At 49.4% G+C, this 26898-nt stretch overlaps 2 protein-coding genes and 1 non-coding gene across 3 annotated transcripts in view; all 3 read right to left on the minus strand.

Annotated features, from left to right (window-relative positions):
* The window catches only part of Hk1 (hexokinase 1), a 106143-nt gene extending 98938 nt beyond the window's left edge, over window positions 1–7205 (minus strand). Inside the window, exon 1 of the mRNA XM_031348721.1 lies at window positions 7074–7205. The gene's annotated coding sequence lies outside the window, so the exon portion shown is untranslated. The remainder of the gene's footprint in view (window positions 1–7073) is intronic.
* Window positions 7206–10921: 3716 nt separating this feature from the next.
* The window catches only part of Hkdc1 (hexokinase domain containing 1), a 43792-nt gene continuing 27815 nt past the window's right edge, over window positions 10922–26898 (minus strand). The window contains exons 13-18 of the mRNA XM_031347086.1: window positions 24035–24130; window positions 23800–23899; window positions 22343–22526; window positions 18878–19033; window positions 11989–12222; window positions 10922–11070 (exon numbers count right to left, since the gene is read on the minus strand). Coding sequence (XP_031202946.1) covers window positions 10923–11070; window positions 11989–12222; window positions 18878–19033; window positions 22343–22526; window positions 23800–23899; window positions 24035–24130 — 918 coding nt within the window. The 3' untranslated portion in view covers window position 10922. The remainder of the gene's footprint in view (window positions 11071–11988; window positions 12223–18877; window positions 19034–22342; window positions 22527–23799; window positions 23900–24034; window positions 24131–26898) is intronic.
* Window positions 18690–18762, minus strand: Trnav-aac. The gene has a single exon. It is a non-coding gene; the product is annotated as a tRNA-Val (tRNA).

Genomic DNA, 26898 nt, shown 5'->3' on the forward strand with positions numbered 1-26898 from the left:
AGAGAGAGAAAGAGAGAGAGAGCGCGCTCAGGGAGTCAGGTGAACCAGATGCTCTAGTGAATGTCTTGGTCCCCTCCTACCTGCTTCTGCCTTGCTCCTCCTCTCTCAGTGGGGACAAAAGCTATTGTTATCTCATTCTGTTCTACAATGGTCTGGGGGTGGCCCTGTTCTTCCCCCAGCCACCCCACTTCTCTGCTTTTTTTGTTTTTTGTAAGTTATGCTTTCACAGAGCTTACAGCCTGCAGGAGAGAGGCTACGAAATCCCACAAGTCACAGAGACCAGCTACAAGTGGCAGCTGTCGTGAAGAGACTAGGGAGTCCCATATTGATCCTGCAAGGCTTCTGGTGGAAGGGGGTGGCAACTGGGACTAGGCCAGAGTTTGCCTCAGAGGCCTTTCTCAGATGCAGGGGCCAGGTGAACCTTGATTAAAAACAAAACAAAACAAAAACTAAAAGAACACTCTTTTCTGACCGGCACTCGTGTGGTACATAGACACCTATGAAGGCAAAATACCCAAACACATAAAATTAAAAAAAAAAATCTTAAAAAAATGTATCTCTAGGGCTGGCAAGATGGCTCAGCAGATAAGGAGCTCAGAACTCACATGGTGGAAGGAGAGGATGTATTCAGATTGTCTTCTGACCCTGCAGCACAGACAGTACATAGACAATATAATAATATAATATAATATAACATAATATAATAAATCATATAATAAAAAGATGTCAAGGCAGCATGCTAGTGTAAGTCAAGAAGTTTTTTTTTTTTTTTTCAAGACAAAGACAGGGTTTCTCTGTGTAGCCCTGGCTGTCCTGGAACTCACTCTGTAGACCAGGCTGGCCTCGAACTCAGAGAAATCTGCCTGCCTCTGCCTCCCGAGCACTGGGACCAAAGGAGTGCCACCAGGACCTGGCCTCAAGGAGAGTTTGTAAATTTAATTTTCTTTGGCATTTGTAGGTGTGTGTTCACTTGTACAGGTGTGTACATGTGAACACACTTGCGCATAGTGTACCCCATGAAAGTCAAAAGACAACTTGTGGGAGTGGGCTCCAGGGATCAAACTCAGAGGATGTCAAGCTTGGCTGCAAGCCCGCTTACCCACACGGCCATCTCACTGGACCCGCCTGGAGGTCATCCAAGACCTAGCGGTGGAGAGGTATCTCATATCAGAGAGCGCCTTCCTGAAGTTCCGGGTAAGACCCCTAGGGCAGGCCTACCTCTCAGCTTCAGCATCTCAGCCGCAGCCGCTGTGGGGTCTCTCCGGGTGCCACCCTCTGGAGGAGATGCCAACCCCTAAGGCAGTGGTTCTCAACCTTCCTAATGCTACGACCGTTTAATACAGTTCCTCATGTTGTGGTGCCCCCCCCCCAGCCCCCAACGATAAAACCATTTCGTGGCTACTTCATAACCAACCATTTTGCTACCGTTAAGAATAATCATATAGCCGGGTGGTGGTGGCGCACGCCTTTAATCCCAGCACCTGGGAGGCAGAGGCAGGCGATTTCTGAGTTCGAGGCCAGCCTGGTCTACAGAGTGAGTTCCAGGACAGCCAGGGCTACACAGAGAAACCCTGTCTCAAAAGAATAATCAAACACCTGCAGGATATCTGCTATGTGACCCCTGTGAAAGGGTCTTTCATTCCCCTCAAAAGGCCTCGAGACCCACAGGTTGAGAAGAACTGCACTGCCTTAAGGGTTTCTGAGACAGCACCGGCCAGAGGTAAACCTCAGAACTTACTACTTATCGGTGCTTGGAGGCTTCTCAAATCAAGATGGTGTCTGGAGAGTCCAGTCGGAACCCCCTCCTCTGAAACTGCAGGCAGCTTCCTCCACACTCTTGCAGTTGCCAAAGGGTAACCACAGCGCTCTCAAACCTGCTTCATCTAGCACCAGACCAAACCCTCATCTCCCCGGGGCCTCCGACCACTCAAGCCAAATCTGGGTTGCTTTCACCAGAGAACAAAAGGCAAGCCAAAGCCTCCCATCCTACCTCAAGTCATTGAATTCAAGCGCTTTCGGCTTGGTAGAGGAAGCCAAAGACTTCCTAAGCTCATGCTTTAAAAAAAAAAATGCCAGCTATGCGCTCCCACAGGCGTCCAGCCCTGGAGGCTGAGGGCCTCGGGGCTGTCTCACTGGCTCCCCAGCTGATCTACAATTCAATTCTCTTTTGTGCACAATCCCAGACACTGTCTAACCGTTCAGATCCAAGCTTTCATCCCAGGGAGGTCCAGTGCCTTAGCTTCGGGCACTCCCTGAGCTCAGAAGCACATGCAGAGACTGAGACAGACTAGAGTCAAGGCCAGAGACTGACTGTCGCTGCATTTGTCTTGGACAGATTTGGTGGATTTCAGATATGGCTCAGCATCAGTTGCCTTCGGGGTCCCAGCCACAGGAGGAAAGGCTGTGAGGAGTCAGAAGATGGCCAGAACAGAACCACGAGGCCCCCACAGGACTTCAGGCAAACCACTCAAGGCGGCCATGATGTGAGTGACCAGTGTTTTGGGTGTCATGGGTTGGCTCCAAGAACGTGCTGGATCTGACCTGGGGCTTGAATGAATGACTGTTGGTTTCCCCGTGAACTGTCCCCTATGTTCTCTGTTTTAAGCCCGTGCCAGGCTCACCCCAGAGTGTCCACTATTCTATTCCTCTCTACAGTTAACTATAACATAAATGATTTTCATCCATACTGAGAAAACAGAGTTATGTCTCTACCTGTAAGGGGTTATATAAATGCAAATAAATAAATAAATAAATAGCCTGCATCCTAATGGTTAGTCATGCTGTTCTGTTAAGAGAAGTAGAGGTTGTAAAAACGTTTTAAAAATTCACTTTAAAAATGCACTTTACGCCGGGCGGTGGTGGCACACGCCTTTAATCCCAGCACTTGGGAGGCAGAGGCAGGCAGATTGCTGAGTTCGAGGCCAGCCTGGTCTACAGAGTGAGTTTCAGGACAGCCAGGGCTATACAGAGAAACCCTGTCTCGAGAAAAAAAAAAATGCACTTTACATCCCAGTATCAGTCCCCCTCTTCCTCCCAGTATCCCCTCACATAGATCCTCCCCTCCTCCCCTTCTCATCTGAGAAGGGAGAGCCCCCTTTGGGTATTATCCTATCCTGGTACATCAAGTCACTGCAGGCTAGGCACATCCTCTCCCACTGAGGCCAGACAAGGCAGCCCAGTTAGGGGAATGGATGCTTAGATCACCACCAGAGTCTGGGACAGTGCACATGCCAGTTGTTGGGGGACCCACATGAAGACCAAGCTGCACATTTGCTACATATGTGCAGGTGTGTGTGTGTGTGTGTGTGTGTGTGTGGTTGATGGTAAGGCTTATTGTCAAGCCAAGAAGGACAATGTGTAAAATAAGGTCCCCTCTCTGTGTACCAACTGCACCCCACAAAATGGTCTTTTCTGTAGGTAAAATCCGTGGAGGTAGATTGAAATTTTGCTTCTGGGATGGGGGTATCGTACGCTCAGCGGACAGTGGTGGTCTAGCATGCCCTCCTTCCCATGGTGAATTAACTCTGCATCTCTGTATGAGGGACCAGAGACAACTGCTGCCTGCCCCCTTACTGTTGAACCTTCGGGCTTCAAGGCCAGCGCAGGTGTCAGTGGGTTCTGAGCACAGCCAGGCTCACAGAGGCTAGCTCACTCACTCACCAGCCCCTTGGGGTGGGCAGCCTTGACACTGATATATATACTCCCCTGGCTACTGATTCCAAACACAACGAAGGCCAACTCCTAAAAGCCTGCCCAGGAGTCCTGAGGCTTATCCCAGTTGGCTTTGTATCATTATGACAGACACCATGACCTAAATCGACTTGGGGTGAGGAGGCAGGGGCTTATCTGGGCTTACATTCAGGACACGGTCCATCACCGCCCCATCGAGGGAAGTTAGCAGGAAGTCGAGGCAGGAATGGAGGAGACCTTGGAAGGGTGCTGCCTCCTGGCTTGCTCTCCAGGGCTTGCTCCGCCGGCATTCTTATACAACCAAAGACCACCAGCCCAGGGGTGGCACTGCCCACAATGAGCTGGGTCCTCGTGTCAATCATTAATCAAGACAAAACCCCACAGACCTGCCTACCAGCCCACCTGATCGAGCATTCCTCAGTTGAAGTTTCATCCTCCCACATGGCTCTAATTCACGTCAAGTCGACAAGGGTAGGAGGGTTAGCAGGAGGGCTTCTCTGAGGACTTGGGGTGCCCTGGACTCTGCTTTCAAGGTTACCTCCCCTCTCTCCTTTCTTCAGAATGACTCCGATGAAAGTGGCCCCGACCCAGAGCATTCCAGGAGAGAGCAGTGGGTGACCCGTGGGCGAAAAGCTTACAGGACAAAAGTCACCAGACATCTGAGGAGGAAAGCCACCCGGAAAGAATGTCAACAAACTGGGAAGCATGTGACTTCTAACAGAAATCAGCACAGGCCGACTAAGGGTGTCACAGAGGGATGGCAGAGACACTTGACCGAGTGAGGAGAGAGGTATATATGCAAAGTAAGAGCTGAAGTCAGAGAAAGAGCTAGAAATATGGCATGTGAGATACATAAAATAAGTCACCAAGAAATAATAAAAACATGAGAAATCCCTCATTGAAAAGTAATAAGAACATGGACCCATATTTTGGTGGCTTTTTTTTTTCTTTTGGGAGGATAGAATATGAAAACACAGAATAAAAGATTAGACTTCAAATTTTAATTTCTATTTAAATCTTTTTTTGAGACAGAGTCTCATGTAGCCCAGGCTGGCTTTAAACACCTGAGTCCCCCACCTCTGTTTTCTAAGTGCTGAGATTACAGATATGGACCACTGTACTTAGCTTCAGAAACTTTTTCTTTAAAAGATACTGTTTACAGGACCACTGTGCTCATGAACTCCCCAGCTGGAACTAATAGGATCAAAATATACTGGGTGAAATTTTTTTTGTTGTTGTTTTTCAAGACAGGGTTTCTCTGTGTAGCCCTGGCTGTCCTGGAACTCACTCCATAAACCAGGCTGGCCTCAAATTCAGAAATCCACCTGCCTCTGCCTCCCAAGTGATGGGATTAAAGACGTGCGCCACCACGCCCGGCTTGGATGAAGTTTTTAAAAGAATTAATATTATAGTAAAAGATATCATTTAGACTATAGAAGATCAAACCCCAGATAGACAGATAACCACTGATTAGATTCAAGACTGGGGAAGAAGCTGCTTAGCTGGCAGAGTCCACTGCCCTAATAAGTGTACAAGAAGGCAAGAGAAATACAAGAGTTTACAAGTTAGATGGCAGGGAAGGCAGAAGCAAAAGAGCCAGTATCGGGATGGTAAGAACGCCAGGAAGCAGTTGAAGCTATTTAAATAAAATGGCGTACATTTCTCCCAGCCTGCAGAAATGAAGAGCCTATGCCGCTAGCAAGAAATACAGGGGACACAGATCTTACATTATGAGCTCTCATAGATGAAGAGGAATTTCTAAATGTTTCTAGGAGCGAGAACCACAGTAGGTTCAATGGTGCCCGTGCCTTCGTCGTCAATAGAAACCACAGACTTTTTAAATGTTATTTTTATGTTTATGGGGTGGGTAGCGCATGTCCCCATCATGCATGAGGTGGTCAGAGGACAACTTTTGGGAGTCGAGTCTCTTCTTCCACATTCAGGTGGCCGAGCTTAGCCACGAGTGCCTTAACCCACTGGGCCGTCACACTGATCCGGAAGCCACGGATACTCTTGTTGAGATTATCGTAAATGTCTCAAGATGAGGTTTTATACTCAGGAGAGCTTCAAAATTATGATTGCTAGTCAGTTCTGTTGGTGCTTGTTATATAATGAGTTAAAAATTATATGTATGAGTATTCCCACTTTCTCCTTTTGGGCTGGTATAGTGGGGGTTTGAGACAGATATTCGCTATGTATTCTCAGCTAGACTCTCTATGTGGCACAGACTAACCTTGAACTTGTGGCCTTTGCCTCAGCCTCCCAAGCATGAGAATTCCAGACATGCCTCCCCAGCCTTAGCACTACTTCCTAAGAGCCATTTTATAATACCCTCAGTAATCTTATGCATCTTATGCACTCAACACTTTTCTCAGAAAAGCTACACTTCAGGCCTTTACCCCAGTGGCCCAGGGTGCATATGTGCACAGGAGGAGCACACACTCTTTGGATCTAAAGGAAGGAGCCTCCAGTCTGCCTCCGCCTGGTCCTTCTTTCCTATGTCGCCTTACGGATACAAACTTGCCTTTCTCTTTCCTGTGAACTCTAACTCGGCACAATAAGCATCAAATTCCCTTGGGTCTTCAGTGCCTTGAATAGGTCTCCACACTAACTGAGCCATCCCGTACAGAGGGCCTACTTTGTGTGTAAAGCTCAGGCCCCGCTGGGTGAGACAGATGAATGGGAGAGAGTCAGACAGAAGCAGTGAATCCATTCATTTGCGAGGCTTCCTTCACTCATCGGTTTCTTCAGAGCACCAGGGCTGTACACCGCCCACTGCCGCGGCGGGCTCTGGGGACCATCAGGAGCATGGAGGACGAGAAACCAGTCAGTCCTCACTCCCAGTGAGATCCTTTCTTGCCCATGGACAGAAGCGAATTGTTTCTGAATGGGACCGCGAATCAGGCCACTTGTCCTGGGAAAGCAGGTGATGGAGGTACCTACCCACATTTTTACCCACCAGCTCGTTCTATAGAGGGCACCAAGAGAAAGGAAGCACAGGGCTCTAAAATGTAGAAAAGAATGCTCTTTTCTTTGATTGCTGAGACTGAACCTCGTTATGTAGCCCAGGCTGGCCTCAAATTCACAGAGATCTACCTACTTCTGCCTCCACAATGCCATGGCTGAGTTCATTTTCTATGGAATGGGATTATATGTATTGAGGCTGGTTTTTAACTCATTGAATAGCCAAGGATGACCTTGAATTCTCCTCCTGAGGGCTGGAATTTGAGGACAAGTATCACCATTCTGACTTTATACGGTGCTAGGGACCAAACCCATGACTTTGTACATGCTAGGCAGGCAGGTTCTCTATCAATGGAGCTACATCCCCAGCCTATCGTCTAAAGAAGACAGACCATGAGGTTCTCCCAAAGACAGTTTACCTTGATGAAGTTACTGGTCTAACCTATCGAGCCTTGAGAAGAGGAGGACCCTCCATGGTCCCAGGTGTTTCCGGGACTCCTGCAGTCATAGAATGGATGTTTGCCGTCTCTGGAGTTCCTATTCTAGCTCAAACTCTGTGATGTCATCAACTGGTTGCAGTGGCTAAGGGGACCTAGATACCTTGGGACTCCTTTTCCTTATAAGAGATCAGAACTAGGCAAGAAGGTTGGATAACCCCCTCAGACCTGCTTACATGTGCTGAGAGACCAGGGTGGTCCAGCAGGCTAAACCTGGGGGCCAGATCACCTACCCCAAAAGGATGCTGCAGGCTCAGAGGGAAGTGGGATAGAGAGCTGAGGGTGTGGTGTCCAGGAAGAACTGTGGAGAGGTTACAAGGACAGCCAGGTTTCCAGATAATTAAGGCGAAACCTAGAGGGCTGGGGAGCTGGCTCAGCAGTTAGAGCACTGGCTGCTCTTCCAGAAGCCACGGGTTAATTCCCAGCAACCACACGGTGGTTCACAGCTGTCTATATAACTCCTGTTCCAGGGGATGCCTACTCTGTCACGCATGCTGGCAAAACACCAATGTATGTAAAATATAAACAAACAAACAAATAAATAAATAAGGAAAAAAAAAACAAACGACCAAACCTAGTAAGATTTCTTCAGGGTCCAGTAAAGCTGGGAGGCGAACCACCAGGAGGCAGATACAGGAGTACTGACAGTGTTCCAGGGCAACCTGGACTGTCTCAAAAAGACTACAAGAAGTGCCCACGAGGGAGCTCAGTTGTTAGGAGTGCTTACCACCACACTGGACCTGAGTTCAGTCCCAGAACCTACATGGTAGAAGAGAGAACTAGTTCGAGAAAGATGCCCTCCAGCCTACACACACACATACACACATGTGCACATACACACAAATAAAAATGTGAAAACTTAAAAACCAAAGGAAGAGCCTGGAAAGACGGCTCTAGCTAAGAGCAGTGGCTGTTCCCGCATGGGACACACATTTCATTCCCAGTACCCACACAGCAGCTCATCGCCACCTGTAAGTCCGGATTCAGGGGATCTGATGCTCTCTTCTGGCCTTTTAGGTACCAGGCATGCACACAGTGCAGAGACACATGTGTGCAAAACATTCATACGCATAAAATAAAACTCAATCTTTTTTTAAGGAGGAGAGGGAATGGGGGGAAAGGAAGAGATTTCCCCAAAGAATATTATATCCAAATAAAAACAATAAATTTACCAAACCCTATAACACTTCTCCAGAAAGGCATAGCTTTAAAACACAGAAAAGGCTGATGGTGCCACCTAGGACCTGTTCACAGGACGACATGTTCATGACTGTGCCACCTAGGACCTGTTCACAGGACATGTTCACTGACAGTTCCAGAAAGCATTGCAGAGGCCCCTTGGGCTCCCTCATCTGGTCCTAGCCCTGGCCGCTACTCTCCCCACCTCTCTGGTTCTGTCTGCCACCACACACCGCCTCAGCACGTGACCACCCTCAGCACAGGGAGCCATCCTCTTAGGAAGGGGCATCCAGCAACAATATGGGATTGAACCAGTGTGCCAAACACAACAGATCAACCTTCTGCAATAACTAACATTCTCCTCACTTTTGTTTCCCATGAGAATGAACTGTCATTTCCTCACCACATCCCCCAGGAAAAGTTCTTAGAAAGCTTTGCTTTAAAAGCCATATTCCTCCTCAGGAGATGTTTAAACAAGGTGATGCAGCCCTGGGTTTCTTCTGACAATGAAATAAGGGTACATCCAGACGGTTGGCGGTGGCACATGCCTAGAATCTCAGCGCTGGGGAGGCAGAGAGAGGCAGGCAGATCTCTGTGCGTACTAGGTCAGCTTGGTTTGAGGTCAGCTTGGTTTACAGAATGAGTTCCAGGACAGCCAGAACTATACAGAAAACCTGTCTCAAAACAAAACAAAACAAAACAAAAACAAAAACAAAAATAAAAATTAATAATAATAAAAAAAAGATACATGTGTTAACAAGCTTACAACCTTCTAAACCAGATAAGGAGTCCACAGGGTCAGGGGACAAGATAGAAAGTGCAGGCATTCAGGGAAGAGCTGGGAGCAAAGCGGAAAGGGAAGGCTCCTGGAGAAAGCGTCGGGGGACACATCCACTCCACATAGTTCCAGTAGGCAGGGTTAGGGAACACTGGGGGACAGGAGGACGTTACCTGGGGAGAGGGAGAGCAGCAGAGGAGGAGAAAGGGACTCTGGGCTGGGAGATAGGGAGGTGCTTGTCTCCTAACATCAGGGCTGAGTCTCAGCCTCAGATGAGGATACCTGCCTGGTGTGGTTGGTGTGCCTGTAATTCTATTGGTGGGAGGAGGAGCCAGGAGGATGCCTGGGACTTGCTGGACAGCCAGCCTAGCCTAACCAGTGGTCCCCAGATCCCACTGAAGGAGATGGAAGGCATTTCTGAGGGTGACATAGACTAGGTTTTCCTCTGGCCTCCATGCACAAGTCCACACACACACATATACACACACAAATACAAACACATACACATGAATACACACCTACATGTGTGCACACACAAAGATACACATGCACACGTGAACACATATCCACATGTGTAGATACACACACACACCTCCACTTGAAAACATATCTGCATGTATACACAACTACATGTGCAGACACACAAATACACACATGAACACATATCTACATGTGCACACATATCTACATGTACACACAAATATACACGTGAACACATATCTACACGTACAGACACCAGCATATGGACACATGCACATGCACACATACTCACACATACAACTTCCAGCTGATACCAGTTCAAGAGCAAGCACTGTCAGGTCACATGGTCACTGCTCAGTCTTGGGAAGTCCCAAACTTCAGTCAGGTGAAATTTGGATAATCAGAGTTCCATAGATCTTCTATGGGCGGGAAGTCTCGACTGGACTCAACAGAACCCTTATTCTCTCTCTCTCTTTTTTTTTCTTTTTCTTTTTTTTTTCCGAGACAGGGTTTCTCTGTATAGCCCTGGCTGTCCTGGAACTCACTCTGTAGACCAGGCTGGCCTCGAACTCAGAAATCGCCTGCCTCTGCCTCCCAAGTGCTGGGATTAAAGGTGTGCACCACCACCGCCCAGCCCCTTATTCTCTCTTGATAGGACATGGAGATGCCAACAAGCATCTTGGGAGAAAACTTGATACCTTGCGCCAAGGTTCTTAGAAACCCGAGTTTCTTTTATTCATGGATACCATATTCGTATCCTAATAGTCCTTGAAACAAACGCAGACAGCAGTGACACCTACTGTGTCACATGAATGAAGAACAGTACCTTGAATGGTGTCCCACCCCACAATACACACATGGGGGGAGGGTGACACCCTGGGTGCTCACAGAGTGCCCTGAGTGGGTGAGATTCCTTCTGGCTCCAAGGCAGTGGGCCCCTCGGCACTCAGAGATGCAGGGGCCAAAGCCCTTGTTCCCCCGCATCCCGGTGTCTAGAAAGCCATCATACCAAGTGAGGCCATGTTAACCTAGGTCCCCTAGTTCACTAAGCCTTTCTCCCTCTCAAGGGTTCAAGCCCAATCTCCCACCAGAGGTAGCTTAATGCCCGAGAGGGACGCTCCAGCAACCCAGAGGCCTGATACTATTGAAGGCTCATTCTTTGGAGCTAGATCCTTTGATTTTGAAAATCGGCCCATCTTTGGCTAAACTATGCCAATGGAGGTGTTGCCGAGTGCCACTGCCAAGACAGTACCAGGATGCTTAGAGTACGGAGAGAGGAAGGCCAGCCAGGAGGTCGTCTGGTGGTCCCCCCGGTCATCACCCGGCAGGGCCACCTAGTTGTCCTTCCGTGGCTGCTGCAACCTCTTGGCTACAGCTGTGATCAGAGCCGCTCCCTTCCCGCTGCCGTCTTCTGACAGCATGAACATCACATCGCACTGAGGGGCCAGCTCTTTCACCGTCTCCTGAAGTATCCGGGAGAAGCTGGGACAAAGAGGAAGACAGGACATCAGTCCTTGTAGTGGGGTTGGTGGACTGTATCATGGCGACCAAGTTTTCCTCCCCGGCCTTAGGCAAAAACCCCATTCCCGTGAGTCAAGTATGGTGCTAGCTGTAGGAGTCTCACAGGACCGCACTAAGGGTCCCATTGCTGAGAGAAGAGAATTAATGCCTATGCATCCACATATGTACATAATAGATATGCATGTATGTACAAAAGAGATGTAAAGATCTTTAAGAGGCTATATTTGTTAAAATCAAACCCCAAAATGTGTGTCACCCAAGGGACAAAACTGTAAGGCAGAGACCAGTACCACAGGACTTTTAAAATCTTGTTCCACATCTCCTTGTCACCGAAAGAAGATGGGAAGCATTGAAAAAAAATTATAGCTTCTGCTAGGAGAGGGTGGGGCATGCCTTTAATCCCAGCACTCGGGAGGCAGAGGCAGGTGGATTTCTGAGTTCGAGGCTAGCCTGGTCTACAGAGTGAGTTCCAGGACTGCCAGTGCTACACAGAGAAACCCTGTCTCGGAATTGCCACCCCCAACCCTCTAAAAAGAGCTGATGCTCAAAGCAGGCAAGAACTGGGTCCTATGCCTCCTGGCTTCTGCTGGGTGGTGCCCATTTACTCTCCATGCATCATACCCTGAGGGGCAGAGGTCCCTGCGGCTGACCTGGCTGGAGTTTAAAAGCTGACTCCTCGCCTCACATGGACAACCAGGAAGCAGGAGTGCCAGCCCTTGCATCAGCCTCAGCCGCAGTGGGCTCTACCATGCCCAGTTACTATCCCTGTGGAGCTACATCTTCCCTCTGTGAAGATGAAGAGTCTGTGTGGGGCCAGCCAGGGCCACCCACCAGCCTGCCCCTTTGTCCCAGTTCCCACATCCGTCTCGGGGGACTCACTGTGGGTGCAGCTTGTACAGCGTGCCATCCACGCCCACGGTGACCTTGAAGTGCTGGAGGCCCTGGTCTTCTCTCCTCTTCTCCACGATGGCAGCCAGGCCGGCGCCGCACATCTGGGCAGCCCTCCGGGACACGGCCCCACATACCTCCTTCACCACAATACTGTCTTCACACGTGCTGTCCAGACCCAGCTGCTGCAGGATCCTCCTGACCTGCAGGAGGGCCAGTCGGTCACTGTGAACAAGCAGAGCAGAACATCAGCAGTTGCTTCCCGTACCTGGACCTGCTTCATGTGATCCAGAGTCTTGTCTGCCTAGCTGTGCCTTAGCCTGAGGAGCTCAGTCAATGGCTGGGGCTGCAGAATGTCAGAGACTTAGGAAAAGTTCCCCTACCCTAGGAAGTCCTATTGCCTTTAAACAGCAAGATATAAGACCATACCCTTTCCCGTCTCACTAAGAGCCAATATTAGGGTTAGTGGCCAACATACCACGTGTCCATTTCCCAGGAGTCTGAGGTTCAAGGTACAAGGGATATCTACCTTTTAGACTAAAGTCTCACAGTAACTTAGCACTCCCCTGTAGAACTCTCTCCCCATTCTAGAAGTCAATTTCCTCCTATTTCTCTTTCTATCCTTTGGGGGTTTGTTTCTTGCTATGTAGCCTTCCGCTGGCCCGGCATTTCACGCAGCATTTCACGAGGCATGACAGTCTTCCTGCCTCTACTTCCCCGGTGCTGGCATTAGAGGTGTGTGATGTCGACCCAGTGGACTATGTGCTCTTGGAAGACAAAACCGCGTTCTCAGCAGCAAGCTGCCGTGCAGGACTGGGGTATTCAATGATCAAGTGACTAAAGTAATACATGACGGGCTGGGGAGATGGCGCAGAGGTTAGGATCACTGACTGCTCTGCCAGAGGTCCTGGGCTCAATTCCCATCGACCACACGGTGGCTCATGGCCGTCTATAATGGGATCTGATGCCGTCTTCTGTCTGAAGACACTGGCAGTGCACTCATATACATAAAATAAAAATAAAATCTTTAAACAGCAACCACAGAGGAATCTATGGCACACAATGATACCTTGATGGACGGGAGCCCTTAACGCAGGGACACACAACCAGTCAAGACACAGAGAGAATAGAGATTGTTGAGAGGGGAGCCCTACTTGGGACATCTGGATCACATCCCCCTCCTCCCAGGGTTTAGGTGCCATCTCAGAGGGGGAGGCAGAAGGAACCAGAGGTGGTGGACAACTACTACATCAAAACTGGACATTGGGCTGGTGTCTTAGTCAGGTTTCTATTCCTGCACAAACATCATGACCAAGAAGCAAGTTGGAGAGGAAAGGGTTTATTCAGCTTACACTTCCACATTGCTGTTCATCACCAAAGGAAGTCAGGACTGGAACTCAAGCAGGTCAGGAAGCAGGAGCTGACTCAGAGGCCATGGAGGGATGTCCCTTACTGGCTTGCTCAGCTTGCTTTCTTATAGAACGCAGCTCTCCTGTTGTGTCTAGTTTTTTTTTTTTTAAGATTTATTTATTTTTATTTATATGAGTACACTGTAGCTGTCTGTCTTCAGACACACCAGAAGAGTGCATCGGATCCCATTACAGATGGTTGTGAACAACCATGTGGTTTCTGGGAATTAAATTCAGGAGCTCTGAAAGAGTAGCCAGCGCTCTTAACTGCTCAGCCATCTATCCAGCTGTACTGGCACATGCGTGACCCGAGAAAGGCTTAGCCCGTGGCATAGAGGGCAGAGGAGGTCACGAGGCTCCCGTGGCTGAGGCAATTGAAGGCTGCTGGATATAGAAGAGTCAGCTTGAGAGAGCTTTCTTCAGGGATGGGGGCCCCTCAGAGGCTGCCCTTGCTCCCGCACATGGCCATACAGTCATGTACATACAGGCAGCATGAGATAGACCCCGTGGGTTTTCTTAACAAGAATTCATGAGGGCTGGTGAGATGGCTCAGCGGGTAAGAGCATGGACTGCCCTTCCAAAGGTCATGAGTTCAAATCCCAGCAACCACATGGTGGCTCACAACCATCCATAATGAGATCTGATGCCCTCTTCTGGTGCGTCTGAAGACAGCTACATATGTACTTAAAATCTTTTTTTTTTTTTATTTTTATTTTTTTTAAAGATTTATTTATTATTATATGTAAGGACACTTAGCTGTCTTCAGACACACCAGAAGAGGGCATCAGATCTCATTATGGATGGTTGTGAGCCACCATGTGGTTGCTGGGATTTGAACTCAGGACCTTCAGAAGAACAGTCAGTACTCTTACCCGCTGAGCCATCTCTCCAGCCCCTAAAATCTTAAAAAAAAAAAAAAAAAAAAAAAAAAAAGAATGGTAACCAGCCAGGTGGTGATGGCTCATGCCTTTAATCCCAATACTTTAGAAGCAGAGGCAGGCAGATCTCTGAGTTTAAGACCAGCCTGGTCTACAGAGTGAGTTCCAGGTCAGCCATGGCTACATAGAAAGAAAAACCCTATCTTGAAAAACAAAAAAGCAAAAACAAACAAACAGAAAGAATGAGAACCTGATAGGACCTGATTACGTTTCTCGTAATACCAAGAAATGGCACCCCGGGACAAGCTGGCTTCAAGTCTAGACCCCAGTTAAGTCCCAGTGAGCCGGTGATAAGCAAGGGCTCTTAACCTCAAGCTAAGGCCTGTGAGGTGGCATGCTTGATGGAGCCCTCAAAAGAATGGCGGATAAGCTGCCTTGGAGGCAGGGATCTCACAGCGGGCTGGTCAGGCTATGGGATGACTACAGATCTGCAGCCCCTGAAGATGAAGCCATTTTGTGCCTTGGCTGCCGAAACCAGAGGTGACATAGCACTGTGTGCTCTTTGTCTCGGGGTGGACATGTTTGTTTGGGTTTTATTTCTTATCTCAGTGATTGTGTTTTAATGTTGGTTGCTACCTGGGAAGGCGGAAGGACAGACAGCTCCTGAGACACTGGTTGGGTCATAGGAAGGACAGACAGCTCCCGAGACACTGGTTGGGTCATAGGAAGGACAGACAGCTCCCGAGACACTGGTTGGGTCATAGGAGCTTCTTATTTTCTTCCTTTCACTTCTTTTTTAAATTTGTATATATCTTGTGATGCTAGGAATGGAACCCAGGGCTTCCTGCATGGCAGGCACCACCAGAGAAAAGTGAAATCTCTTGCTCCCTCCTCCCTTCTCCCCTCCCTCTCTCCAGGATCTTCCTTTGAAGCCCAGACTGGCCTCAAACTCTGAATCTCCTGCCTCAGCTGAGTGCTGAGATATGGGCGACCACTGTACTTGGCTTCTAGAAATGATCTGTTTGAGCTGAGGGAACACAGAACAGTCGCTGGCAAGTCAGGCTGTCTGAGGGAGAAGCTGTTCTCAGAGAATCCCACCAGTTACACCTGCTCCTTAGCGTGCCATTCCTCCACCCTCCCCTTCCTCCCCTCCTCCTCCACCTCGTCTCCCACCTCCTCCTCCCTTCCTCCCCTCCCCCTCCCCTGTCTTCCTACCATTCCTCCTCCACCTCCTCACCTCCTCTTCTTTTAAAAGATTGATTGTGGGCTGGTGAGATGGCTCAGTGGGGAAGAGCACCGACTGCTCTTCAGAAGGCCATGAGTTCAAATCCCAGCAACCACATGGTGGCTCACAACCACCCGTAATGAGATCTGACGCCCTCTTCTGGTGCATCTGAAGATAGCTACAGTGTACTTACATATAAGAAATAAATAAATGTTTAAAAAAAATGATATTTAAAAAAAAAAAAAGATTGATTGTTTTCGTTTTATGTGTATGAGTGTTTTGCTTACACGGTGTGAATGACTTTCACCTGCAGAGGCCAGAGGAGGGCCTGGCCAGAGGAGGAGATCCCCTGGAATTGGAGTTCCAGGCAGTTGTGTGAGCCACCACAAAGATGCTGGGAACTGAACCCAGTTCCTCCACAAAAGCAGCCACGGCTCTTAACCCCTGAGCCCTGTCTTTCTAGGCCCTGATTTTACAGTGACTCCACCTTCTACGGCCAGCTCTCCAGACAGCGCGAAGCCTACAGGAGCTCCTTCGTGAGCGCATGCTCTGACTTGACTGGTAAAGCGAGCACCTTGGCATATTTGTTTTCTGGTGTTGTTTGTTTAATTGTATTTTGGGGATTAAAGTCTTGTTATGAAGTCCTGGCTTGCCTGGGACTCCCTGTGTAGCCCCAAAGAAATCCTCCTGTTCCTGCCTCCCAAGGGCTTAGATAAGAGGTATGTACCACCATACCTGGCTCAGTCTCTCTTTATGCCCATTACTGGCCCGAGGAGGGTTTTTTCACTCAAAACCATCTAATCAGAAAGACTAATAAAGTTCAGTAATTGAGCACAGATTGAGAGGAACCAGTATATCTACATGAGTGGAAATGGAAAACACATTTTATCTATCTATCTATCTATCTATCTATCTATCTATCTATCTACCTACCTACCTACCTACCTACCTACCTACCTACCTACCTATCTATCTATCTATCTATCTATCTATCTATCTATCTATCTATCTATGGACAGAATCTCATATAGCCCAGGCTGCTCTAGAACTCATTATATGACCAAAGATGACCTTAAACTTCTCTTTCTTCATCTCCTTGTCCTAAGGTTACACACATGTACCATCAGACCTGGCTTATGCTATGCTGGGGATTTGAACCATGGGCTTTGTGCATGCCAGGGAAGCATACCAACTGAGCCACATCTCCAGCCTCAGGAGGCACTTTCCAAACCAGCGGTGCACCCTCAGGGAAGTACTCCATTTCCCAAATGCTTCTACTCCTAAGTAAATAATTCATAAGATGCAAATGACTGTGTGCTAAAAGAGGAACTATTATGGTGTTTCCTAGAATAACAAAAAAAATCACAAATTATAACCTTGGCATTGCATACCAAGGGGAGAATTTAGTAAATTATAGTATAGTAACAGGGAAGTTTTATGCAGTCTTTCAAAATGATCATTTACACTAGCAAGCTGATAACGGAAAGCTTGCTTTCAAGAAATCTTCTAACTGACTCGCGCCGGCAACACGAGATTGCCGCCTTAAGCATCAGTAAGGCGTGACAATATAGAGAAAGGACAGACAAATGGAAATTCGACACTGAATCTGATCGGGGATGGAGGGTGCATGTAAGATTTCCAGAAGATCTGAGAGACAAAGCAAACCGAATGCTGTCATAAGCATCCAAGCCTGGAATACAGGCAAGGCAAAAGATGAAATACAGTTTCCTCGGCAACTGTGCAGGTAGGGAAAACAAGCGAGAGGACGTCCCTAGAGTAAAGCGTACTTTAGACACGCCAATCAAACAGAAGGGCCCTGTTTGCCTACTAACGCATCCCAAACAACGGCGCTGCCGTGTTCCTATTTGTCTGGAAGTTCAAGAAACAGCTCAAAGAAAGTGTTTCTGACATTAGGGTTAACATTAGCTGTTTGGGGTATGAAAACGGTAGTTGGTTATGATTTTTTTTTTAAAGCGCTCCTACTTCAGAGTTGCGTCTTGAAATATTTATAAGTGAGCTGACATAAGGTGTGGGCTCCAGGTTCAGATTAACCTCGCCAGAGGCCAAAGCCGTGGGAGTGTGGGACAAACACAGTTTGGCGAGGAGCAGCGATGGGACACTGGGCCTGTTTCACTGCTGTTCCGAGGTTTAAAATCCTCCATAAGGAATCGTAAAACAAGAAACAGAAGCCAGGCATGGTGCAAACACTGGGACCTCAGCAGGCACCGTGCACACACTGGGACCCCAGCAGGCACCATGCACACACTGGGACCCCAGCAGGCATGGTGCAAACACTGGGACCCCAGCAGGCATGGTGCACACACTGGGACCCCAGCAGGCACCGTGCACACACTGGGACCCCAGCAGGCACCGTGCACACACTGGGACCCCAGCAGGCACCGTGCACACACTGGGACCCCAGCAGGCATGGTGCACACACTGGGACCCCAGCAGGCACCATGCACACACTGGGACCCCAGAAGGCATGGTGCAAACACTGGGACCCCAGCACTTGGGAGGCAGAGGCAGGCCTCTGTTACATTGCAACCTTGAGGCCACCTGGGCTCTATCAGACCCTGTCTAAAAACAAACAAACAGCCTAGCATTGCAAGTGAAAATTTTGATGACTAAACACTGAATCAATAACATGTAAATTACATGCAATGCGATGGCGTGTTATGAACTAAGCTTACATACATTAAAGAACTCAAGAGGGGACAAAATAACCCAAAACTCAAAGTAGCTGTGTTTGGCAATAAGCGTATGATTGATTTCCTTTTCCAGATATTTCTTTGTCACAGGTACAACATCTTTTCAAAATAGAGGAGGGATAACTTTTAGCCTAAATTAATCCCTGCGCTATCCTTCTGGAACCTTGGTAGAGAACCCAGTCCTTTCAATTAAGTGACCTGGGACTAATCTATCCCCAGGCAGGATACTGTCCTCTGAGCTGGAATCAGACGCCTGTGGATGGACAGTGGAGTGGCTGTAAGCGAGTGGCCGTGAGCAGACTCCACAGCTACTGGTGCCTTCCTACCCACTCTCTCTGTTTCTCTCTCCAGGGTTTCACGTACTCCAGGATGGCTTCAAACTAGCCATGTAGTCAACACTGATCTTGGTCCTCCTGCCCCCACTTCCTAAGTCCTGAGATAACAGGTGCGAACCAGCACACTTGCTTTACGAAAATGCTGGGGATCGAACCCAGGGCTTCCCACGTGTTAGGCGAGCACCCTACCCACTGAGCCACATCCCCAGTCTTGCTTTCATTTTTCAGTCTCAAATCTTCCCACCCCTTGTGGGGAATGACAGCCATCTCCCCCCCGCCCCCAGCATCCTACAAGAAGCAAGTAAGTTTGGTCATACATCACCTTTCAATCTGGGACAGGAATTTGGTTTCAAAGATACCCCTGGTCCGGAGTCGCTCTGAAATCTGCCCTCGGAAGAGGAGCCCCTGCCGGGTGAGGTCGATCAGAATCCGCCTCACAATCTCCCCCAGGTACATCCCACTGGTCATTTTCTCATATCTGTTTGGGGAAGAGGGGAAAAGACGGGTCGGTGAGGGCAGAAAAGTGCTCTCTGAGGACGCCCGTCTGGGTGTGGAAAGCAAGCCACTGGCACCTGAGGTTCATGGTTCACAGTGGGCTGGGAGGCTCGCTCTGTGGTTGTCAAAGAAACAATACAGAGAACAGGGTGCAGTGAGAGGGGTAGACCTCAGAGCCACGTGGGATCCAAGTCCCGCTTCCTGCATCCCATCTTGTGGCATGCGCCTCTACTGTAAGCTTCCACTGCAAACTGAGAACAAAGCAGGATTCTAAGGAGGCAGGGTCACCACTTGCCTGGCCCCAGCGCCAACTCTCTTCCCCACCTCGTGCCACCTGTCTGAGCTGCTAAGCATCTCCTCCACTTGGGTTCTGGTTTTGCCTTAGACACCAGGACATCAACTTCGCCTTTGAAGACATCTGTCCTCTAGTGATCACACTCAAGAAGAGCTAAAACAATGTTAACCCCTTTCCCCCTTTCCACCGTGCCCCATGAGGGATATGCCCCAAGGGAGAAAGGGGCTTGGGAAGAAGCCAGCACTGGGAAGGCTCGGTGCACAGGAGTACAATCCCGCTGCCTCTGTGCTGTGCTGGGGAGCTAGACTCCTGCCAGCCTAAGGTGAATGGAAATGCAAGTTCACTGTCATCTGAATGTGAGCCGGCCTCACACCCACAGCTGTTCGAAGAACCAGCAGGAAAATACTGTTGGGTCCAAAGGAAACTCGGGCCCAATGGCTAACCGTGGTGCCTACTCGTATACAAAAGCATGTGCTGGTCTCCTGGCCTGTCTCAGCTCTGCTCACCAGGCCCCTTCCCCTAAACCTCTCCAGCCCACGGACTTCCCCTTCCCCAGCTTCTCATTCCCACAGAACCCGGCCATTTTGGCCACGCACTCTCTCCTCTCCCGGCCTGGTTCACTCTGCTGGCCATGTCTTGTCTACTACTTTCCCTGCTCTGGACTCTTCCAGATGTTTCTGATTGTTCTCCCCTCATATCTATGATTTAAAACCTCTCCCCTCCCCCAAGCCAGCACGTTCTCATTTCATTCAAAATTCCAGTCCCACTCCATGCCACTCTCGGTCCAGAAATATGAGCTGCAGCAGACAGGCACAGAACTAAGACCCGGAAACTTCCTGGGAGAAGCCATGCATCGCTCAGCTGGCATTCCCAGATGAGGTCGTCACGCCCTTTCTCAAGCAGGAAAGAGAACTGAGCCCAGGCTTTGTGCACACTACTCCAGAACTCCAGACTGAGACACAGCCTCAGCCTGGGGGCCCTTTGTTTTAGAACAACCGGCTCACCTAGGTTACAATAGCTCCCCTGCCAGCCAGGAATGAAGATTGCCAAAGAGGGAGAGGGACCACCAGTACCATCCGGTCCTGGTCCAAGCCTCTGCCAAGTCAATGTTCTCAGCTCAGCAGTCCCCAACCTGTCCTTAAAGCCGATTTTAGCACATTTCTGAGGTGCTCAACCTCTACTTGCTTGTCTGCCATTGTGATAAATCTCCGCTTCCCCTCTGTATGTGTGTATATATACATTTGGTTTTTCTAGACAGGGTTTCTCTGTATAGCCCTGGCTGTCCTGGAACTCACTCTGTAGACCAGGCTGGCCTCGAACTCAGAGATCGGCCTGCCTCTGCCTCCCAAGTACTGGGATTAAAGGCGTACACCACCACCTCCCGGCTGTTTATATATTATAAGCCCAAGCTTAACTGGGACACATCTCACAAGATCTAAAACACTCTCTGGCCATTTGCAGAAAACTTTCCTAACCCTGTTTCAGGGCAAGGGCCCAGACACACTCCTGGGGCCTCATACACCAGCTTCACTTCCATCTAGCCCTCTCTTCCAGTGAGCGTCGGAATGCAGGTGGAAGCCTCCTGTAAGGCGTCTAGAAGCCATTAGTTATTCTCTGCCTTTTCAGTAGTTAGTAATTGCAGCGTACCTCACAAAAGCTGTAGCCCACGATAAGAGGTGATGATACTATGTCGAGGTCAGCCTTTCCATCTGTCCTGGGGACTGCTTTCCCACCCCTTAGCATTCACTGACTTTAAAAGGCTAAGGGCCTTGACCTCTAAATGGGACCTAGTAAAAACCCACGTTACGGCCCGCTAGGTCACCACACCCCTGCTCTGTGGGTACCCGGGCACTCTGCAAGTAGATATTCTAACAGCTTCTGGCTGGCTTCCAGGGCCCATGAGCCTTCAAAGTACTTTGTGGTCATTAGAAAAGGCACCCCCCTCCCTCTCCTGTCAGAAACAGCAAGGTGGCCTTCTTTTATTCCGTGTTCTGGCATCTGGCACAGAGATGTGGTAAACACAGACAAAGCTGTCAGGTTGACACCACAGAACAGACCTGCTCCCTGGGTTTGGCGAACTGGCTTCTGCTGGGGCACAGTGTTGCGCGCTGTGCATTCAGATGCTGATGGCTATGCCCAGAGAGCTGGTGGTCGTGGTGACAATGGCATTGGCCTGAGCATCTCCTGTCTCAGTGATGTGTAAAACTTCTTTTCCGTCACCTCCGATTGATTAATAAAGAGCTTATTCACTCTATAGCTGGGTAGGAGAGCACAGGGCGGGACTTCTGACCCCAGTCTGGAGGTTCCAAGCCAAAAGGGAAGAGAGAAGGAGGAAGAAGAGAAAGAGAACAGGAAGATTTGCCATGAGGTCTCGCTGAGAGAGTAACCATGAGGAGGAAGAGGAGGAGATGGACCAGGAGGATCACCATGAGATCATGATGTGAGTCACCATGAGGACACACAGAGAACAGAGCAAGCCAGGGAAGACTCGGAGTAAAAGACCACAAGGCTGGGAAGTAACCAGCCAGGAAGGGTTAGAACAGATGAGCATCTGCCCAGCATGCAGCTTGGTAATAAATTGATTAGGTCTCCCTCTGTGTCATTTACTTGGGAGCTAGAGGGGGATAGAGCAGGCATAGAAATGCCCCATCATTACTTGGAAGGAAAGGGGTTGAAGAACAGACCACGGGATCACATCTACATGCAATCCCTTCACACATGACACACCCCTCCTCATGGGATCACATCTACATGATCCCTTCACACATGACACCCCCCCCATGGGACTACATCTACATGGGATCTCTTTACACATGACACACACACACACACACACACACAGGATCACATCTACATGTAATTCCTTCACACATGGCACACACACACCCCCACAGGATCACATCTACATGTAATCCCTTCATGCATGGCACACCCCCTCCACGGGATCACGTCTACATGTTCCCTTCACACATGACACACACCACCTGGCCTTCTTACCTCTGCTTGCCGGCATTCAGGGAGCCTTCATCCACCTCCCTGTCATACTGGGTGCGGATGTCATCGAGGCAGCCGTTGTCACCAAACCCGCCCCACTCCGTGTTGATGCACATCCGGCCTTCGTCCCCATCCACTAGCTCAATGTTCCTCATTTCTTCCATGTAGCACACGTTGCTTCCTGTCCCTGGAAGGAATCACGAAGGGGGCTTCAGTCTTCTAAGATGACACTAGGTCTAAGACAGGCTGATGAATGCCATAAGTAAGTTGGGGTCTGAGGTCCAAAAGAGAGTTGGGTGGGATTCCAGCTTCCTATTCAGCTGGCCGGTCTTGAACAAGTTCCATATGGAGTTGCTAAAAAGGAAACCATTTGTGTGTTCTCTCTACCCGTCAAGTAGCCGATGAATGACTCTTGCCAGCAGCAGCAGCAGCATCTCTATCATCATCACCATCACCATCATATTCCCTATCACCCCATCAAGCCCATCATCGTCAGGGTCATCATTGCCATCACTATAAGCAGTAGCAGCATCGCCATCCTTCCTATCATCATCAGTCATCATCATCATCCCCAGCCTCAGCATCCCCTGCATTCGCATCCTCCACAGCAGCAGCATCGCCATCCTCATTACCATTATCATCACGTCCCTCTTGCCTATCATCGTCATTACTGCACAGCCCTGAGCTCAGTGCAAAATGAAGGACTCCTTTTGTCAGGGGGGCTTCCTCTTCTCTGGGGGATCCCAGCGCCTACACAGACTACCTGAGGAATGCCACATAGTCCTGTACCTGAGACCCCTGGAATCCCTCCCCAGACTCATGAGGCATCTCAGTCCCTTAGCCTTCAGCCAATATCCTTTGCCCACCCTGGAGATTCTCACCCCCTCTATTAAACTGTATAATCTTTGGTTCACCCTGGATAAACTGTATGTGCACAGGCTGTCTCTTTGAATTCACTGAACGTACGTGAGATCTCCAGAGGAAACCTCCTCCCTCCCCAGCATTCCCTGCCAGAGCCAGGTCCTGCTGAGCAGCACGTTTTGGTCTTGGCTTCATTCTCTCCCGCCTGGTGTGTACTGGAGCCCAGACACACCGAGGGAAGATGTGGACCTCAGAACTTGGTTCTGCTCCATCCTTCCCTGTTCGGTGGCTGGACACCACAAGGGAAGAAACAGAAAACTGGAACTACAATATACATCTGTGGAAATGTCCAAAACGTGAAGAAGGGGAAAAAATAAAAGGAAAAAACCTCATTCTTAGTGTATCTTCTCTTTCCTCAATGAAAAGAATGGCCTTGGCACACAGCCTTGGTCTTGGCACACAGCCTTGGTGGGAGCAAGCATAGGAATGAGCTGACCTAGGTCCCCAGACTGAAACGCATCCTGGCAACAGAGCAGGGACCACAGGAGAGTCCGAGGGGACCGGGCCACTGTCTGGAGGCACCATGCCTGACTACATACCTGCAATCAAGCCAATCTCACACCTGGGGTCCTCATAGCCACAGGTCATCATGGTCCCCACCGTGTCATTCACGATGGCAACTATATCCAGGTCAAACTCCTGCAAAGGAAGCAGAATGTGTGAGGGGCGCCTCAGGCCAAGGTAGATGGAGGCCTGAGTCCCGTGGCCTGGGTAAATCATAGCAGGGCAGGGGGAGAGGACAGGTCCAACATGAGCCTCCCCACCATAGCCTACATTTCTCCTCTTGATGGCTTCTCTGAGCATGTCCACCACGTCCTCCCCTTCACAGTCGGTGGCCTTGAAGCCTTTGGTCCACCCTACTAGAGTCCCCTGAAACAGAGAAGGGGAGCACTTCACATGGGCAGCTGTTCTCGGAATGACAGAGCACCTCAGACCCAGTAAGCACAAGGTTTAGAGTCTGGTCACTGGTAGACCGTGTATGTCCTTGGCCTGCTTCTGCTTCCACTATCCCAGCATGGCTCCTGCCAGATGGGCTCTCCGCAGCTCTGCATGGTCTCCAAGACTCAGGCGTGTTCCTGTCGCTGCTACACAGATTCAAAGTCTGGGGTCAGAGCATCCCACTGCTAATACAGCCCACGACAGATGGAGGTGTTCTCAAGAGGTTGTATTAGAAAATGTCAGACTCGCCAGGCAGTGGTGGTGCATGCCTTTAATCCCAGCACTTGGGAGGCAGAGGCAGGCAGGCGGATTTCTGAGTTCGAGGCCAGCCTGGTCTACAGAGTAAGTTCCAGAACAGCCAGGGCTATACAGAGAAACCCTGTCTCAAGAAAATAAATAAATAAATAAATAAATAAATAAATAAATAAATAAATAAATAAAAATAAAGCCCCCTGAGGCTCCCTGTCCCCTGGAGAGTAATTCAAGGAGAATCCCTCTAAACCCTTTTTCTTTCCCTACTTGTACTTTGAAATAAACACATTTATACTTTGTGTAAATTACCACCATTCGTTTTCCTTGCTTAGTCACACACTGTGTGAAGAGCCTCCTAGGTCAGTAATGTGGATCCGCTATATCCTGTCACTAAGTAAAATAGCCACATATAGCTGCACAAAAATTTGGAAACCCACAGACACACCTACAAAGTAAGCAAATATTCTACCCTCATTTTATAAAGAATTATTTTTTAAACCTGAGTGAATGTGTGCTTGTGTGTGTGCATACATGTAGACACACACACACACACACATGCATGGACGCACCTGCATGTGCCTATGTGAGTTTATGCATACCACATGTGTGCAGGCATCAATTTCAGTTTACGTTCACTGGCATTTTGCTTGCATGTATGCCTATGTGAGGGCATTGGATCTCCTGGAACTGAGATTACATATTGTAACTGCCACGTGGGTACTGGAGAGCGAACCCAGGTCCTCTGGAAGAGCAGCCAGTGTTCTTAACCTCTGAACTATCTCTCCAGTAGTCGTCAATTCAGAAGAGGGTGTCACATACCCTGGGACTGGAATTCCAGATGATCGTGAGCCACCATGCTGGGAACTGAACCTGAGTCCTTTTCAGAAACAATAAATGCTATGAACTGCAGACTCATTTCACCAGCCCCTAGCCTCATTTATTAAAAAGGAGGAAACCAAACCACAGAGAGGTTAAAGAAGGTACCCAAGGTCACACGACCAATAAATGAGAAGCCTGATAATTCTCATCAGGGTCTGTGGTTGTCTGGTCCTTCCCCCAACCTGGAGCTGGGTAAAGCTCATGAAAAGTACGAAGCAGTGTCTGGCACAGAAGTAGCACTGTGGATGCTGTGGGTATCCCCTCCTCCTCCTCCTCCTCCTCTTCCTCCTCCTCCTCTTCCTCCTCCTTCTCTTCCTCCTCCTCTTCCTCCTCCTTCTCTTCCTCCTCCTCCTCCTCCTCTTCCTCCTCCTCTTCCTCCTCTTCCTCCTCCTCCTCCTCCTCTTCCTCCTCTTTCTTTCCTCTTCCTCCTCCTCCTCCTCCTCCTCCTTCTCCTCCTCTTCCTCCTCCTTCTCCTCCTCTTCTTTCTTTCCTCCTTCTCCTTTTCCTCCTCTTCCTCCTCTCCTCCTCCTCCTCCTCTTTCTTTCCTCCTCCTCCTCCTCTTCCTCCTCTTCCTCCTCTTCCTCCTCCTCTCTTCTTCCTCTTCCTCCTCCTCTTCCTCTTCCTCCTCCTCTTCCTCCTCTTCCTCCTCTCCCTCCTCTTCCTCCTCCCCTCTTCCTCCTCTCCTCCTCTTCTCCTCTTCCTCCTCTTCCTCCTCCTCTTCCTCCTCCTCCTCCTCTCCTCCTCCTCTCTTCTTCCTCTTCCTCCTCTTCCTCTTCCTCCTCATCTTCCTCTTCCTCCTCCTCTTCCTCCTCCTCTTTCTCTTCCTCCTCCTCCTCCTCCTCTTTTTGTTGGTATTCTGTATAAACTCCACCCCCACAGATAACTGGCAGCAGCCAGGTATGCTCCTCCCCACAGTTACCTGGCAACAGCCAGGTAGGCCTGGCCCTATAAAAGGGGTTGCTTGCCCCCTCCTCTCTCTCTTATTCCTGCTTCTCTCCCTTGTCTCTTGTCCCTTTGTTTCCCCTCTCTCCCCATTCCCTTCCCCACTCTCTCCACGTGGTCATGGCTGGCCTCTACTTCTCTACTCTCTCCTTCTCTCTGCCTTTCTCTGCCTTTCTCTGCCTCTGCTACGCTCTTAACTCCCCTCCCCATGCCCTAAATAAACTCTATTCTAAATTATACCAGTGTGTGTCTGGTCCCTCAGGTGGAAGGGATGCTTCGGCATGAGCCTACTGAGGCACCCCCTTCCCCTACACCTCGCCAGAACATATTCTTATAGTTCTTTCTCTTTTTATGATCACAACACTTCCTCCTCCTCTTCCTCCTCCTCTTCCTCCACTTCCTCCTCCTCCTCCTCCTCTTCCTCCACTTCCTCCTCCTCCTCCTCTTCCTCCTCTCCCTCCTCCTCCTCTTCCTCCTCCTCCTCCTCCTCTTCATTACTGGGGAAGGGCAGGGTATCATGTAACCCAGGCTGACGCTCAACTCCCTACACAGCCAAAGGTGGCCTTCAACTCTTGATTCTCCTGTCTCTATCTCGCAAATGCCGGTGTGTTAGAAGCATGTGCCAC

Source organism: Mastomys coucha, unplaced genomic scaffold (assembly GCF_008632895.1).
Source record: "Mastomys coucha isolate ucsf_1 unplaced genomic scaffold, UCSF_Mcou_1 pScaffold3, whole genome shotgun sequence".
Classification (NCBI taxonomy): Eukaryota; Metazoa; Chordata; class Mammalia; order Rodentia; family Muridae; genus Mastomys; species Mastomys coucha.